Raw genomic sequence first — 18,723 nt, 5'->3', positions numbered from 1 at the left:
CCCTCCCATCTCCCAGCACTGGGAACCACACACTGCTATACCTAGCTTTCTTATGTGGGTGCCAGGGATTGAACTCAGATCCTCATGCCTACACAGCAAGTCATCTACCAACTGATCCCAATTCCCTCGTTCCTGGTTTTTATTTACAAAGAATCGCGCAGGCCTTGCCGGCATGGAGGGAGTAATCAGCTGTAACAGCGGGACAGGAGTCACTCTTCAGGGAGTAACAGCCACCACTGGTCTTCTCTGTCCTACAGACACAGTTTCTTGGGGTTTACTTTGTCTCGTCCCAAGAGTTCCTGGGCAACGCCTATGTCTTGGCTGTACTTCTGTTCCTGGCCCTCCTGCTGCAAAGGACGTTCCTGCAAGCCTCGTACTACGTCGCCATTGAAACTGGGATTAACCTGAGAGGGGCGATCCAGGTACTGGGGTCTAATTCTTTTCACTGTCGAAGCAGGCCTGCTTTATGCTCCCTGCAGATCGTGAGTTTATTTTTGGTGTTTTCCCCATGTTTAGAACTAACTATTGGCTGTGTGGTGGAGAGTGGGAGGTATCTTGGGGCTTGGAAGCCATGATAGCTCTGGTTCTGCCTTGGACTAGGCTGACACAAGTTGTCAGCTGCTCAGCGGTTGGTTGCTCCCCACTCTTGAAAGTGGCAGGCATCACCAGTCAGTTGCAGGGTTCCCTCCCATGGAGCACACACTGTGGCCTCAGAATCCATCTCTAATTCTGGAGGCCTAGCAGATAGTCTATTTAGGTGCAGCAATGCAAACCTGTCAACATAATGGATCAGCAAGACATCTAAGGTCCATTTGAGCTCTTAAGTCTCAGGGCCCTGATGAGAGATTCATGACATATAGATCTAAGCTTTGTAGAACTGATTGGCAGGATGATGAAAGTCAGAAAGGACACAGAGCCCTGCGGGGGATGGCAAGCCCCTTGGGATGGAGGAGAGGTGTCCCACGCCCTAGTGCTTCCATGAGGACTTGAGCTTGGGGCTTGCATGGAGGACCCTGAGTAGGGACAGATCACGTGGCCTAGGAGCTTGTCCGTGTTCACACCAATCCTGGGAGGTGCAGCAGCTATATTCTCATCTGAGACCCCATGGCCCCAGATTGCCATTCTCCTTGTGCAAAGAGGAGGGTGAGGCCTATTCTGCCATCCCTGCTGATTTTCACAAAGCTGTACGAAGTCCCGAAGCTGCTCAGCCATCAAAACTATTCTGCAGAAAGATTAGATGCTGGGCATTATTTCCCTATAGTGGTGTCAGGAGCACGGGCTGATCCTGTGCAAGTCATTCAGAGACGCTGGAAAGGAGCTGATGAGAAGAGGAGGGTTGGGCTTGAGCTGGGCCCACACCTGACTCAGCTCTGGCCCTTTTGATAGCCTGGATTAATGATGTAGATGTGCAAATGATGCTGTCCAGCTTCAGTGGGTTTCCATGGAGAAAACAGAATTTGCTCAAGTACATCAGCAGGTGGGAACGGTGATTATGCCCATGATAAACCAAGACCCTCACAGGTTCAAGGGAGATGCAGAGCTAAGAAGAACCGAACCGTGTGTGAGCTAGAATGTTGGCCCTCCAACGACAGGCGAGCTTGTGCCACCACAGCCAATTTTGTGGTTGGATAGTCTTGTCATCAGATCTGCTTCCTATGTGTGTGTCATAAATCACACAGAAGCCCAGTATTTTCCAATTATGCTAAAAGAGTCCCCAAATGGGTTTTTAATATATCAGCCTGTAGTTGTTTTTTTTTTTAATCAAACTGAATCTTTTACATTAACCAGAGAGATTAATTCATGTGCTACAAGAAGGAAATGACAGCATACATTATGGAAATGAAGTAGACCTAAAAGACCTCTTTCCTTTAAAAGATTTCCAGAAAGTTACTTACAGAAAATGTGCCCTCATAGATGAAAACCTGTAAGTTACCAAGCAAAATTCCTAAATTATGCATGCACGTGCACACACACACACACACCACCATCACACGTATGTAAGTGTTGCTTTATTTAACAGGTTATTCATGCCTGTGAAAGTTGCTGGCTAGCCTCTAAGGCTTAGTTTCACGTAGCCAGAAAGTCCATAGAAAGTGCATAAATTTGTCCAAAAATATCACCATTATTTCCAGCGTTCCCCCTGCTGTATATAAACCTCAGAAAAGACACAGAAAACACCCACGCTCTCAGAAAACCTGACCCACAAACAAAAGCAAGCCAAGCTTAACACGACGACGGATTAAAGGCTTTGCAGCTGAAGTGCAGTGCAATTGTGTCCAAGAGCAGGCACCCTGTGGCCATTTAAGACAAGACAGAATTCTTCCTTGTTCCAGAGCACGTAGCTGAAAATACAATCTTTCTGGAAGATGCCAGCGACAGACACATAAAGCTTTCAGGTCCAAGCCCACAGGCAGCCATTACCCTCCATGTTGCCCTGTGGAGATTTTCAGGGTGGCTGCATTTCTAGGGATGGTGCGGGCAACTGACCCTCGTGACGGATCTCACTTCAGGTCTGCTGAAGGCTGACCCCTTGCTTTGTTCCAAGGCTCAGTGACTTGGCCCCAGGGTTGAGGTGACACATTAAAACAGCCTGCTCCTCGATTCCTCATTTTTACGTCTTTAATGTGCTCTGCCCTGGTCCCCAGTAAATCAAGAACACAAGTAGATGTGAAGACCCGCTTTTAAGATTTAGGAGCTAATTATGTCTTGTCCCTGAGGGAGAGGTCACGCTTGCTGGGGAAGTAGCTTGCTGCTGCTTCTGCCTTGGATTCCTGCCCTTTGGCTCATTATCCATGGTGTAGATCATTGCGACATTAGAATGACGGAGCCCCTTACAGAGCTGCTCTAGGGCTCTGTAGGGATGTCAGAGAAACCTACATGCAGTCCTTTCCAGATGTGGGTTGGTGATAGAGATGGCAAGGTTGACAGATGTGAAGCTCTCTGCTCTTGCTCCTAGACCAAGATTTACAATAAGATCATGCACTTGTCTACTTCCAACCTGTCAATGGGGGAGATGACGGCTGGGCAGATCTGCAACCTGGTGGCCATCGACACAAATCAGCTCATGTGGTTTTTCTTCTTATGCCCAAACCTCTGGGCTATGCCAGTACAGGTATCAGATTTGTGCTGGGGGCACCTCCTGTCAGGGGAGGGCATTGGGGGAGGCAGTAGGACACAAAACCAGAAGATACCTATGTCCATTGTGTTGTTGTGTTGTGTTGTGTGTCTTCCATTCTCTGGGGTCTATCCATGCAGTGTCCCCAGTGTCTCAAGCATTGCAGGCCATTTGTACATCTCGCAGTGATCAGAGAATGTACCATCATTAAGACATTAGAAAATGTAACCAACTTTAAATGGCTGGAAGGATAGTCATACAAAGAACAATTTTGTAAATACTAAAAGCTGTACTGTAGGGATTTGGGGTATAGCACAGCTGGTAATGTTATTGCCTAGTGTGTATGATACCTGGATTCATCACCCGAACCACATAAACCAGGGATGGTTGTGGAGGCAGGAGGATTGGGACTTCAAGCTCATCCGCAGCTATGGAGTGAGTTCAATGCCACTCCGTTGAAGTTATTTGAAACAGGGTCATGTTCTTTCACCCACGCTAGCCCCCAGGTCCTGAGTTCATGCCATTTCTTGACTCAGCCTCCTGAGTGGCTAAAACTGTTAGTGCACAGCACCAAACCCAACTGATAATCATTTTTAATACATCAGAGACTGTGCCTTCATGCTTACTAAATAGACCAGCACACAAAAATTACTAGTGTGAATTCCTACTAAGAAGTGAGGGCTGGGATGTAGCTCAGGTTGCCATGCGTGAGCCCTAGGTTAGTTTCTAGCCACCCAACCCCCACCCCACCTCACACACAAAACACACAAATCTTAGCCTCATGGCAAGGAAACCCTACCTAGTTGGGGTCCTGGGTCCAACCTGGTGACCCAGTGCACATATGATAGTGAAATTCAAATTCATTCTTCCTAGTTTTCAATCTTTTTTCAAATCACACACATTTCTTAAAGTAGCATTTTGGTGGACTGTACTAGTGTATACTTGAGCTCCCAGAACTTATGACGCTAAGGCAGGAGGATTGCCTCAAGTTTCAGAACAGCTGAACTGAAGAGTGAGACCCTGGAGTTGGTGAAAGTCCACCTGAAGACCCCTTCAAATGATCCTAGGTGCCCTGGAAGGTTTCTTAGAGTCTAGTGGAACCACAGTGGCTGAAGGACACCCTGGCTGCCTCCGTGCGAGCACAGCTCATGTAAGAAGAAGGGCTGTGCCTGGCAGAACTCCCAGGAAGGTATTGGTAGAGCAATCAAGTAGATTTATCTCTTAACATGGTCCTCTGCCCACTGTGCCAGCTTTTAATGCCAGTTAAACAGGGGGAGGAGCGTGGCGATGGGGTCATTCCACAGCCTCTGTTACCTGCTAATGAGGGAGGCTTTCGGTGGTTAACAGAAAGTGCAGAGCCCCGCCTTCTCTATCCTTGAACTGAGGCAGGGAGCCTTGTGCCAGATTGGCTGGCAGAGATGCAGGATCAAGCCCGGCAGACTTTCTTTTCTCTCTTCTTTCAACTAAGGAGGTCAGGACGTCCATTCTTCCAGAGAAGCCATGCCGTTAAAGGTGCTTGCCTTTGACAACAGCTTGGAAAAGTGTCATCCAAGAGCTTTGGGGACTAGCAGGAGAGATTTACATTGCTCATGAATAATCATAAGTGGACCATCATTTACATAAAGCTAGAAACAGAATGAATTCTCATTTCAAAGAAAGCCTGCCAGGCTCAATAAAAATTGAAAGACACCAGACTCAGATATGGTGGTTTGCACCATAATCCCAGCACTTGTGGGACTGAGCAGGGCACTCTCAAGTTCCAGCTAAACCTGGACTATGCCACAAGACTCTGTTTCAAAACAACAGAAACTAGACCTGTAGCCCCAGCTACTTGGGAGACTAAACCAAGAGGATTACAGTTGAAGGCTAGCCTGAGTTAAAGCGTGACTCAGCACCGGATGCATACACAGATAACTTAGTGAGACCTTATCTCAAAAATAAAATTTTTTAAAATGGGCCAAGTGGAAGGATACAAAAGAGCACACCTGGATGATGTAGGTCAGTGATAGAGCATTGGGCTAGCATGTGAGAGGCCCTGAGTTCAATCCCCCGTAGCACAAAAGGAGATGGTGGTGGGCAAGGATACAGTTCAGTTGGTAGAGTGCTTGCCTTTGCCTAGCGTACTGTAGTCCTAGTGTTGCACATGGAGGCAGGAGGATCAGAACTTCAAGACTGTCTTCAGCTACACAGCCAGTTCAAGGCCAGTCTGGGGTATATGAGACTCTGGATGGATGGATGGATGGATGGATGGATGGATGGATGGATGGATGGGTAGATGGGTGGGTAGATGGGTGGGTGGGTGGGTGGGTGGATGGATAGGTGGATTGGTGAGTAGGTAGAGCAAGCTACCAGGCCTTGAATGCATAGCACCTACTCTGCGCCTGTGCAGTTCTGCCTGGCACAGGTGCTGCAGTTTTGCCCCTTCGTTCTTGGGTAGCTTATTTCCAATGAGATGTCAGTCTCAGCAAATGAGAAGTACAGTAAGTGGTGCAGTCTCAGACCCTCCTCGGAAAAGGAGACCCAGAGTGGAAGTCAGTCCTTGAGCAAGCTTTGGTAAACACCCTTGGTTCCAGCCCAGAGCCTCAGCGGCATGTGTGCCCACACCCTGCTCTCCCACACCTGCTCCTGTGTCCTACCCCATCCCCAAGGCATTGTGAGGATCTGATGGTAGGGTGCTGCTGGTGCCCTCTGACATGGCAGTCCTGGAGCAGACAGCTCATCCCCCTGTTGTCACCTTCTCTAGATCATTGTGGGCGTGATCCTCCTCTACTACATCCTTGGGGTCAGTGCCTTGATTGGAGCAGCTGTCATCATTCTGCTGGCTCCTGTACAGTACTTTGTGGCCACCAAGCTCTCCCAGGCACAGCGGAGCACCCTGGTGAGTACACTAGGATATACATGTTCTGTCTCTGCTGTTCTCCATATCTACTACCTTGGTCCTCACCTTAGTAGCCTCCTCCCATACTCATAATCCTCCCTACACTCACAGTCATCCCTACACTAACAGTCCTCCCTCCCCACACATACAGTCCTCCCCACACTCACAGTCCTCTTCACACTCATAGTCCTCCCTCCCCACACATACAGTCCTCCCTCCCCACACATACAGTCCTCCCCACACTCACAGTCCTCTTCACACTCACAGTCCTCCCTCCCCACACATACAGTTCTCCCTCCCCACACATACAGTCCTCCCCACACTCACAGTCCTCTTCACACTCACAGTCCTCCCTCCCCACACATACAGTCCTCCCTCTCCACACATACAATCCTCCCTACACTCACAGTCATCCCTACACTAACAGTCCTCCCTCCCCACACATACAGTCCTCCCCACACTCATAGTCCAGGCCTCAGTTTCTATGAAATGAACTTAACAGTCTGGCCATAAACATGCTTGTGGTGACAGGAGCTGGGCAGATGGTGAGGACATGGATTTGGTACCCTCTCCTCAGCCAAGCTAGGGGCCACAAGCATCTCCCCTCTACCTCTGAGTCCACTACTAGCACCACTCCTGCCCCTAGGAATATTCCAATGAAAGGCTGAAGCAGACCAACGAGATGCTCCGGGGCATCAAACTGCTCAAACTGTACGCGTGGGAGAACATCTTCTGCTCGAGGGTGGAGATGACGCGCAGGAAGGAAATGACCAGCCTCAGAGCCTTCGCTGTCTACACCTCCATCTCCAGTGAGTGCACCTGCCTGCAAGCCTAGGCATCTGACATGGGTGAGGGGCGGGTTACAGAATAGAGGCCCCTTGACTGTGCTGGCAGACTCCCAGAGATCAGTGTTATTAATAATATACCTTTCACTGTTTGTAAGTATGTGTGGGTATGTGCACATGAGTGCAGGTGCCTTGGAATACCAGTGGCATGGATCTCCCCAGAGCTGGCGTTATGGGCAGCTGTGACCTGTCTGATGTGGCTGGTAGGAACTGAATTAGGATCCTCTTCAAGTATATACCATTAACCATCCAGCCCTCTTGCCACCCTAGAAATCAGTGTTTGGAATTCACTTGTGCAATTGAGAGCCTGCTGTGTGCAGGGCTCCATAAATACTCACCAGTAGGAAGGAAAGATGAGCCCTTCCTTGTTCTTCATGGAGCTGGTCCCTCATTGACAGGCAACAGAAGGCAAATGGACAGCAAGGGTAGCAAGGGTTTTCTGGTTCCTCTGAGCATGAAAAATGTTCAGGGTCAGAAGGAGCTGTCACTGCCCCAGGGAAGCTGTCATCTCCCTGAGGCATGCAGAGATATCCGTACAGAGCAGAAGCCCAAGCTGGCCTTTTCTTCTGCATGAAACTCTGTGTTTCGTATGTGTAGAGATACACACAGGAATCAAGTGCAAAGAACCCGTCGAACACTGAGCTAACCATTAACAAAGAAGTTAAAATCCAGCAGAGAAGATTCACTATCAAAGAGAGAGCTAGCAGGTTCAAAGCCATAAGAAAGGGCTCTGGAGACGGCTCAGTGGGTGAAGTAGCCGCTGAGCCAGAGTGAAGACCTGAGTTTGAGTTAGCAGGACCCACAAAGAGCCACGCAATCGCATGTGTCTATAACTGCAGTGCTCCCATGATGATTGGGAGGCAGAGACCAGAGAATCCCTGAGCTCATGAGTCTGATAGATGGGCAGATGCAGTGGCAGACAGCAAGACACCCAGTCAGGAGCAAGGGAGAAGCTGAGAACTGACACTAGAGAGTGTCCTGTGACCCCTGCACATGGGATGTGTGCACTAGCACTCATACTCGAGAGCACCGACACCAACACATGCACACCATACACACATGCACATACATCAACACTATACATACACACACATACCCACACATGCACACAAACAGACACACACACACACACCATACACATATACATACACATGCACACAAACATGGACACACACATACCATACACACACACAGGCACACACATGTGCGCATGCGCACACACACACCTACACACCATACACAAATACAAAACAACAAAATACATTAAGAGAACCAAGTATGCTGACATACACCTGTAATTTCTCAGAACTTGGGAAGTAGAGAGAGGAAAATCATGAGTTCAAAGGCATCCTCAGCTACGCAGTAAGTTTGAGGCCTAAGTGTCTTGAAACCCTGTATCAAAATAAAACAAACAACAATAAACAAACAAATAATACAGTAATTTTCTCTTAATATCTTAAAATAATAAGTCACCCTAAAGAAAGATAATAAAGTTAGCATGTCTGATAGGACTAGAGAGGTTCTTAGAGAGGTTTTTTTTTTTTTTTAAGATACAAAACCAACAAGATTACATAAGGAGATTATCAGGGGAAGAAAACAAAAAAGAACATTCTAGAAGTTAAAGTTTTAGTTATGTCGTTGACTCAGTGTACAGTCCCCTGGCCAGAAGGAGGATGATGAAGGCTGGGTGGTCATAAGGCTCTGGTCCAAGTTTGATTCACAGCTGATGCTAATTCGTTCCTCCAGGGACCTATCCCACGGTGGCTGCTTTCCCATGAATCCACTACTGTAGCCATGTAGCCACTGGCAGACTCAGTCTACTTCTCTGACCTGTCCAAGTTAACAGCCATTTTGGTAAGAATGGCTCTGCCCCAGAGAGAAGGAGGCGGGGAGAGTAAGGAGGAAGACGAAGGAAGGAAAGAAGGAAGGAAGGAGCAATCCAGTTCAATGTATAGGTTAATCAAATTAATATAGCTGAAGAGAGAATCTGTGATTTAGAGGCCATATTTTGAAAATTGTATAGGATTTAGCAAGAAAGGTCAATAGAAGATGTTTCCTGTAATGTGGGCACCTGTTTTATACATGGGACACTGAGGCTTATGGGGGCCAGTGTGGCTCAGAGTAGACCCTATGGAGTCTCCACATGTTATTTCCAGAATGCCGGGGAGCTACATGTAGTGAAAGGGTTGGGGCCGTGGTGCATCATGAGGCTGTGTTCTCTGTGGAGACAATCTTGAACAGGCTGTAACAGGAGTAGGAGATGGCGAGGAACTCCGAGACGGTCAGTACTGACCACCGCCTTCACAGGAAGTGGCTTCATTTTCTTTGGGGGTGGGGTTTTGATCAGGATCTTTACTCTTTAGTACAGTCTGACCTAGAACTCACTGTATAGCCCAGGCTGGCCTTTAACTCACAGAACCCTCCTGCGTCAGCCTCCTGAATGCTGGGATTCCAGGCTTGAACCATCACACCCTGGTAACAGTGTTTCTCGTCAGGGTGCTCTGGGGTAGTGAGTTGGGGCCTGTAATGGAGGACATGACGGGAATGTCTCCTAGATAGACTCTTTATAGGGCTATGGAGAGTAGAACTGTTAGCCCAGGTCATCTATGTGTTATGGCATCTGTGCTACCTAGAGGGAGGTTCTGATGGGTCCAGGTGGCCACCACCCTCACAAGGAAAGCTTGGCCCTGAGCACCAGGGATAGTCACAGCTCCCCACGCCCACCAGGTCTAGCTATATTATGGTATCTGATACCTCAGACAGAGCCTGGTCCAGTCAGCAGTGGCTAGGTCATCTACCATAAATGGCATATGTGTGTTCATAATGGAAAGCTTAAGACCCAGTTATCTCAGAATAGAACCATGGGCACAGCCAAGTTCCCGGTCTTCCGTTCATCCTCCATGAGACAGGGTCATTAGAGCAGACATCTAGAGGAGCCAGTGTCCCATTCCCAGGCCCGCTTCTGCCTTGTCCTCATCAGCTCTGCCTGCCTCCCCAGCCTCGAGCTGGCGTGTTACCATAGCTCTACCCTGAGTGATAAAGAAACCGATAGCGAGGAACAAGAGTGGTGGAGGGAGTGTCTTCCCATAGCTAGGACACACCCTCTCCCAGCAGTGCCCAGATAGTAAGACAGGTTCCCCATGGCTGACATAGAGAGGGGGAAGAGAAACAGCAAGGAACTCTGGGTCTGGTCCCCAACATTCTAGTCTGGTCTGGGTCCCCAACATTCTAGGCACAGTGGGTATCAAGGTAAAGACAGCCACAGTATGTGCAATTGAAGGCAGGTGGCAGCTACTCTTTCTGGGAAGTTATATTTACTTCCAAGGGCAACCTGTTTTGTGAGTGTGCAGCAGCCCGGTCCCCAGGCTAGTGCCCGGCCCTCTGAAGCCCAGCTGATCCTCCCTCAGGATCTTGGGAGATCAGCCTAGGCTTTGGGACGCTGGTTCAGTAGGATTTGAGGAAAGACTCAGAAGAGAAAGGGCCTCTGGAGCTAAGCAGGAGCTGCCCAGAGCCCTGGACCTATCCACAGGCCTAAAGGGACAAGCAGGGCACCACAGGCTGGTCCCTGGAAGGGGAGTGGGGAGGCAATAGTGTTATTATCCTAATTGTCCTTATGTATGGGGTGCTACATGATAATTCATGCGTGCATGCACAATGTGATGATTAAATCAGAGCAGCTAGCGTTTCCATCCCTTTAAGCATTTTGTGTGTAAATTTTGATTGACATAAAATAATCATACATATTTATGAGATACAGTTGAGGTTTCAATATGTGTTCAGAATGTGCATACATCAAACCAGGCCACTAGTGTACCCACCTCCTTACCGTTGCCCCTGGTAACCTCTTTGGAGATAGTCTTTAGTCGTTCAGAAAATATATAAGAAGTCATTGTGAGCTATAGTCCCCGAACTGTACACAAGAATGCTAGAAAAGTAAGCCAGACACAAAAGACAGCTTGGGTGAGTTCTCTCTCATGCAGGAACTTCAAAAAGTCAGCCGTGAGGCTGGGGAGGGCGAGTGTTAGTGAAGGACTCGCTGCAGGAACGTGAGGGCCTGAGTTCGAGTCCCAGCATCACATGTAAGTCAGCAAGTGGGGCCTGCGCCTGTGAGCCCAGCGCTGGGGAGACATTAAAGAGGTGGTTCCCTGAAGTGGGCTGGCCAGCCAGCCTGGCTTAGTCAGCAAGCCCAGGTTCCATGGAGAGGCCTGTCTCAACAAAAAGTAAACAGTGGCCGGGCGGTGGTGGCTCACACCTTTATTGCCAGCACCTGGGAGGCAGAGGCAGGCGGATTTCTGAGTTCAAGGCCAGCCTGGTCTACAGAGTGAGTTCCAGGACACCCAGGGCTGTACAGAGAAACTCTTTCTCGAAAAACCAAAAAAAAAAAAAAAAAAAAGTAAACAGTGGATGCCTCTCAAGGAGCAACATCACACACACACACACACACACACACACATTAGTCTCAATATAGAACAATACAGTGGAGACTGGAGAGCAGTGGGATAACCCAATGCATATAAAAGCACAGCTCAGTGCAGCTCTCCTGTCCCTCAGCAGAATGCAGAAAGCCCAGCATTGTTTGCATGGCATATTTGCCTTTGCTTAGGGTGTCTCTTCCGAGAGGAAGTGGTCGGGTGGAGGCGTCTCCTAGCTGCAGATGCGTGCTTCGTGCTTCAAGTGGGTTCTCACTGTCCCCTTCCTGGGCTCCTAGGCTTCTGTTTCCAGGGATCAAGGTACAGGTCATTAGGCTGAGCTAATGGGAATCTCATGTTCTCACCCGTGGCGCCAGCCATGGAGCCCGGGCAACGTGAAAGAGCCCTGGTGTTTTATCTCCAGATGGGGCGCATCCTGGGGGTGCTGGATGGGTTTCCAGGCTGGTTGTATACATACCCTGCAGGTAGGCTGTATGGCAGACATGATTCCTTCTGACATCTTATGATGGTTTCACTGACAGGGTCACCAAGATATCTGGTGTCTTTCCCTGGCAGCTAAAAGGCACAGGAACTCCACATTCCACCATTTGCAGAGGAGTGAGAGTTGCCAGCCAAAATGCCACCAGTCCCTCTTCAGGCCCATGGCAGAGCACTCTCTGTACTGAGCTTTACCAAAGCCCGAGCATGAGGCAGGGGTGGGCGTAGTCCGCACGGTCTCAGGGGACATTGGCTATGAAGATCAGCAGTGGCAGTGTACATGTTAGAGCCACAAGATCAGTCCCAGGTGTCCCTGTCTTCTTCGTTTCGCCTGGTCCTGTGGCTTCATTTCCTTTGAATGCTTATTGACTGTCTCAGTTACCAACTGTCTCCGATGTGTCAGGCCCTGTGTTTGTCACTGAGTGAGAAGACACAGTGGTCCTAGCCCGATGTTGTTTATAGTTTATAGGAGAGCTGTCCATGAAAGAGTGCAGTGATTGGCAAGGACAGAAGGAGGCACTCTGGATGCCCATAAAAGTTATGAGTTGTACCCAACCTGGTCATAGAGATGGTGGGTGTCAGAGTGCCTTCTGGAGGTGACACCCATGGTAGTTTCCCAAGGATAACCGTGAGTTCCCCAGGTGAGGAAGAAACACCCAGGCAAAAAGACCTTCCAGGTAGCCAAAACAGTGGTGGATTCCATCTCAACTATCCTTCCTTCAGTGGGAGACCAACTCTAGAAAACTCTGTGTCATGTGTCAGGCCGCTGGGTTTACTTCTGGAGCAGGAAGCCCCGGAAGGAGCTTAGGTAGACTAAAGATGTGGTTGACATCTCTGCCAATATTCTGTGCCTTTCTGGGGTCCAGACAGGCAATGTGACAGTCTCAGGTTGTGTCTTGATAATCAAAAGGCCAGAGAATCAACTCAGCCATGTGTGAGGACAGGGGACAGTGTCCACAGGTCACAGCATAGTGGCTGGCCACACTCCGCGCACTGCCTGTCTTACTATCCTGTTCTATCGGGAAGCCTAAGACTTTTGGTTTGTCTTTGTTTATATCTTTGTCTTTTTGAGACCGTTCCTCACAACTGGCCTGGAACTTGCAATGTAACCGAGGATGGTCTTGAACCTTGATCCTCCTGCTTCCACCTTCAGAGTGCTCGGATTCTAGGTGTGCACCCCACAGCCAGCTCCTGGGCCCCTCCTTTTCCCAGCTCTTCTCCTTCATTACCCGTTCTTCCTTGTGCCGATCAGGGCAGCCACTGAGGGTCACTTATGTGTACCCTGACCTAGTTTGGCAGGGAGGTTGACTGAGGAGCAAGGAGAGTCCTTAGCCCTGGAGCAGAAGTCAGTCCTGCTGGGAGCCTCCTGATGCGTTTCTGTAGCCTCCAGCAAGCGGGTACCAGGCCCCTGCTTTCCTCTCCACTCTGCTGCCTTTGCTGACAGTCAGATGGGATGGAAAATAGCCCCATGCACTGCACTGCAAAACACATAATTTCCCTTCCTGCCAGCACAGCTTGCCGCTAGCACCAGGCTGAGTGTCTGCCCTCTGGCCTCCCTCCACAAGAGGCAAAGCTGGAGTTAACCAGTGCACAAATGGCCGCTGTGCCTCTCCGGCACATGACTCCTGAAATATTGATGGTAACTTAGGAAATGAAAAGCTGCTGGTATTACGGTGTCAGGCTGGTGCCCGCAAGGCCAAACTGCATTCCTTGGACAAAGCCGAGGGAGCCCAGGAAAGGCTCTGTTTTGGCTTGGGTGGGTTGTCTTCTTGGCAGTGGGAGCGAGCGGGGAAGGCTAACACAACGTTTGCCTGGGGACCAAGACTGCAGTAGGGGAAGGTGCTGAAGAATAATTGTTGAGTGGAGTGAGTAACTCCTAATGGGTTTTTCCAATATCCTTAGCCCTGTACCATTGCAGACAGGCCTCGCTTTTAGAGTGGCTTTTAAGGCCTGGACACACGAGATTTATCGTACCCTAACACGCTAGGTGTAGTGACGTACACCTGCAATCCTTTTACTCGGGATGTAGAGATAGAAAGTCCAGGAGTTTGAAGTTATCTTTAGTTACACAATGAACTCAAAGTCAACCTGAAATACGTAAGACCCTGTCTCAGTCAAAAACCACACACACACACACACACACACACACACACACACACACATTTACGCACACATGCTCAAACACACAGACACATCCACACAGACACAAACACACAGACATTCACACATACACACATTCTCACACATACATAAATATATGCACCCACAGATATACACATACACTCAAACTCACAGTCAAACACATAGTGTTCTAATTTGCTTTCTGCTACTTTAATAAATTCCATGACCAAAAGCAAAGTCAGGGGTGGGGGGGGGGGAAGATATATTGTGCCTACACTTCCAGGTCACATTTCATCACAGCAAAAGGCAGGGCAGAACTCCAGCAGGCGCTGCAAGCAGGAACCATGGGGAGAAGCAGCACTGCTTCCCAGCTTGCTGTCTGCTCAGGCTCTGCCAGGCACATCTGCCTATGGATGGTGCCGCCCACAGTGGGCTGGGCCCTCTCCTACCAAACATCATGGAGACAGTCTCACAGATAAGGCCACAGCCCTTCAGATCAACAGTTCTTCAAGGGAGACTCTGGCTTCCGGAATAAGTTTGTGTCAAGTGGACAATAAAAGCGAACCAGGACATGTGACGTCACTCAGCCCACAGTTCACGCTTCTCACACCAAAAATTTGAAAGCTGTCGTGCTTTGTGTTTGGCTTTCGTTCTTTTGCTTCTTAATTGGTCAAAGGGAATCACCCACTCTGCACCAGAGTTAGAGTGAAATCTGTTCTCCGTTGTATTGCCCACCTCTTCTTCCATTGGAGACCCCTGCGGAGCTGTGTGTGGCACAGGAAAACGGGATCTCAGGTCTTCACCCCACAGCAGTTGCCTGTTGTCTTAGTTAGGGTTTTACTGCTGTGAACAGACACCATGACCAAGGCAAGTCTTATAAAAAACAACATTTAATTGGGGCTGGCTTACAGGTTCAGAGGTTCAGTCCATTACCATCAAGGTGGGAACATGGCAGCATCCAGGCAGGCATGGCACAGGAGGAGCTGAGAGTTCTATGTCTTCATCCAAAGGCTGCTAGTGGAAGACTGACTTCCAGGCAACTAGGGTGAGGATCTTATACCCACACCCACAGCAACACACCCATTCCAACCAGGTCACACCTATTCCAACAAGGCCACACCTTCAGATGGTGCCACTCCCTGGTCCAAGGATATACAAACCATCACACCTGTCCACTTACATATTCTCCTCCCCCTAGTTGTCTGCCATACTTAGAGGACAGAGTCCCAGACCCAGACCCCTAGTCTGCACCACTGACACCCCACAAGGTGGCCACATCCCTCCCAGGGTGATGGGGTGATCTTCTGAGAGGGGTTTGAAATACAGCGACTGGTGATGCCCCTGCCCCAGCTCCCACGCCACAGGGGACTCGGCACCTCCTGTAGTGGTCATCCTTCCTCCTGTACTGGTCATCCTTCCAGGCGAGGGAGAGGAAACTGGAAAAATCACATTCTCAGTTCTCTCCTGCAACAACCAGCACAGCACAGCACAGCACAGCACAGCACAGCACAGCACAGCACAGCACACACAGCACAGCACAGCACAGCACAGCACAGCACAGCACAGCACAGCACACACAGCACAGCACAGCACAGCACACACAGCCCAGCACAGCACAGCCCAGCACAGCACAGCACAGCACAGCCCAGCACAGCCCAGCACAGCCCAGCACAGCACACACAGCACAGCACAGCACAGCACAGCACACACAGCACAGCACAGCACACACAGCACAGCCCAGCACAGCACAGCACAGCACAGCACACACAGCACAACACAGCACAGCACAGCACACACAGCACAGCACAGCACAGCACAGCACAGCACAGCACAGCACAGCAAGGAATTCTGTCACACGCAGGCTCCACACTGCTGCATCAGCTCCAAAATGTTCATTTTTAATTTATTTATAGCTTGTCTCATTCCTCAAAGGAGTCCAGGCATCTCTAAAAATAAAGGCAATAAAACAGAAAAATATACATATTTTTAAAATCATGACCAGGGGAAACATGCATTAGAATGAGATATCAATTATCACACACTTTCTGCCTGCCAAGTGTCCCCCAGAGGTGCTTACCGTCACTTTCTAAGGTGCCCACCCTCATTGGAAGTTCCCAGCCTACCTCATTCTGGGTGGCTTGCTGCTACAGCTGAGCTGTGTTTTACAGTGATGGTCCTGAGGCTGCACCGTCTCGCTGATGTGTTAGCCTTCCTTTCTCTTGAGTGCTTATTCAGGATGAACGCCCAGGATGTGGGATACAGGGTCAGAAGGTCGGAACTATCCTCACTCTGGATATGCAGCTCTATCTAGATTGCTTTTTCTGTGAGTTGTATCAATCCCCGATCTAAATTGCAGTCCCTGCTGCTGAGAGAATGGAGGGATCTTGGATGGGGGTAGGGCTGGAAGGGCGAGGCATGAATGCTCCCGCCACCAAGTCCTTCTTATCTTAATCTTATCTTGATGGATTATAGCCTGGGTCCTGAGTGTGCCTTGGAATGACTGGCTCTGACAGCCAGAGTGATGCTACTTTGGGTGGCTATGGGGCTGACAGGTGAGGGTGCAAACCTGACAGCTATGTGTCTTCCCCAGACAGTCGAAGCTATGCTATGTCCTATCCCAGACCCTCAGTACCATGGGTGTAACTGGTAATGTTTCTACTCCTGAAATAAACCATAATTTAGCAGTGGGGTGCTATCATGTGGGTACATTGTCAGGAAGGGAAGTTGAAACATGGCCGTAGTTAATACTAATATTGATCAAATGCCCACGAGTCTCACAGAAGGCTCCCACTACCCGGAGGGGTTTGGCCATATAGCAGGGCATTGCCATCTCTCTTTTTAGATTAGAAATTCAACTCAGGAGGCAAAGGCAGGTGAATCTCAGTGAGTTCAAGGCCAGCCTGATCTACAGAGCTACTTTGAGAACAGCCAGAGCTACACACACAAACCCTGTCTTGAAAAACCAAACCACACAAACATTAGAAATGGCCCCAGAAACGATAGAAATGCCTTTCCTGCCGGCTTGATAGCTCTGCCCAGGAACTTGTTCTCTGTCTTCCCATCAGTGGCTGGGAGAACAATACTTATCTCCATCTTCTGAGGAGAAGCCCTTGAGTGCAAGGATCGCACGTGCCCTTCCACCAGGTTGGGATTCTCTGAAGCAGCTCCCGGCATCTCTGCGGGATCTAGCTGCTGCAGGCTTCTTACAGTAAAGGCACAGCCAGGCATCGTCTAAACTTCAAAGTTTCAAAGACTTTGCTGTTTAGCAGACAAGACCATATCCAGTAGCTAAGCTTTTGGGCTTGGCTACGGCTCCCTGCCTCCTGGTCTTTGGGCTTTAATCCGGGTAATTGAAGAACCAGCCTCCCCTCTCCCCTCCCCAGGCTTGCCTGAAGGAATGAGAGAAGGGTGGGCAGGAGCCTGAGGCCACACTTTGAGTTGAGTTAGTTAATTTGTGTATGCGAGTGCGTGCACACACACACCATGGCACACATGTAGGGGTGAAAGGACAAACGGTGGGAATCCATTCTGTTTACCTTGTCGGTTTCAGGAATGAACTCGGGCTGTCAAGATTGGTAGCACTACCCACTAAGCTATCCCACCAGACCCTGAGAGAATGAGGAAGGATCCTCTACTCCAGATAGCAGCTACCCAGCCTGAGCATGGAGTCCAAGTCCTAGACCTAAGGAAGAACCCCATTTGTGCCTTCAGTCTCCAGTTCCTCGATCTGAAGGAGTTTGAAATCCCTCCCAAGAGCCATAGTGTTGTGTCTGGCCAGTAGATCACAACCTGGGGAGACTACACCATAGCAGACTAGAAAGCTTCTGCACGGCTCAGGGGCGCGCAGGGGCTGGGAGTACAGGATGCAGCAGCCTTTGCAGGCCCTGAGACAGAAGCTGCTCACCGCTCAGCCCTGCCACTGAGTGCCGGTCCTCCCGTGGGATTTCCTTCACTGTCTCTTCATGGGACAGAAGCAAGGGCTGGAGTAAGAGGAACAAAAAGCCCCAGGATGGCATGGGACAGAGCTGTAGGTGCCCTCTCTGCTGTTGCACCCAGCAAGCTGGGCCTCCACCCAGATGCACTACCCTGGCCATCATGGCCACCTTCTTTCTCTCCTCTCCTTTCTCCCCTAACCTCGCCTTGTGCTTCCTTCACAGTCTTCATGAACACAGCTATCCCCATTGCTGCCGTCCTCATTGTAAGTGGCCCTTTCCCCTCTGCACGGGGCTGGGGAGGGGACAGGTGGGGAGACATCCTGGTCCCACCCTCTTGCAGGGTGTGAGGGTGAATGTAGGTGTGCTCCTTCCCCGCCCCACACAGATGGGGCGCTGTCTCAGATCCTGGAGGATAAGGAGCAGTACTTAGAGGAAGGAATAAAGCCTTCTCTTTAAAATAGCTATTAGGGTTGGGGATGTGGCTCCATCAGTAGACTGCATGGATGGTGTGCACAAAGCCCTGGGCTCCATGAGCTGGGCGTGGTGACACATTCTGTACTCCCAGCACTGGGCAGGAGTGTCAGTTCAGAGTCACTTTTGGCTACATAGTGAGTTCAAGGCCAGCCTGAGCTACATAAGACCCTGTCTAAAAAAAAAAAAAAAAAAAAAATATATATATATATATATATATATATATATATATATGGAGAAGGAGAGAAGGGGTCAGAATATTTTCTATGGAATTTTAAAGTAGCTGTCTACTTGTTAACACATAAGAATGACACCCATCTGTTGTGGAAATTGATGGGACCATCAGGAAGAAGAGTCAAAACAGAGGTAAAAGCCCCACACCCCACTCAGCATCTTCAGGGTGTTTCTTTCTCATCCTTTTAAAAGCAGATGATATGTCATGTCTACAGAA

General features: G+C 49.5%; 1 protein-coding gene across 13 annotated transcripts in view; it reads left to right on the top strand.

Moving 5' to 3' along the window:
• The window catches only part of Abcc8 (ATP-binding cassette, sub-family C (CFTR/MRP), member 8), a 75,517-nt gene that overhangs the window by 22,511 nt on the left and 34,283 nt on the right, over nucleotides 1-18,723 (top strand). For all 13 annotated transcript variants that reach the window (XR_001785506.1, XR_001785505.1, XR_882027.1 and 10 more), the window contains exons 7-11: nucleotides 258-422; nucleotides 2,957-3,112; nucleotides 5,859-5,993; nucleotides 6,640-6,802; nucleotides 18,024-18,064. Coding sequence is in view for 4 of the 13 variants with exons in the window: in XM_006540749.1 (XP_006540812.1) it covers nucleotides 258-422; nucleotides 2,957-3,112; nucleotides 5,859-5,993; nucleotides 6,640-6,802; nucleotides 18,024-18,064 (660 nt within the window). In the remaining 9 variants the exon portion in view is untranslated. The remainder of the gene's footprint in view (nucleotides 1-257; nucleotides 423-2,956; nucleotides 3,113-5,858; nucleotides 5,994-6,639; nucleotides 6,803-18,023; nucleotides 18,065-18,723) is intronic.

Source organism: Mus musculus, chromosome 7 (genome assembly GCF_000001635.26).
Source record: "Mus musculus strain C57BL/6J chromosome 7, GRCm38.p6 C57BL/6J".
Lineage (NCBI taxonomy): Eukaryota > Metazoa > Chordata > Mammalia > Rodentia > Muridae > Mus > Mus musculus.
The sequence above is the reverse complement of the archived record's forward strand: the minus strand, read 5'-3'. Positions and strand labels throughout refer to the sequence as shown.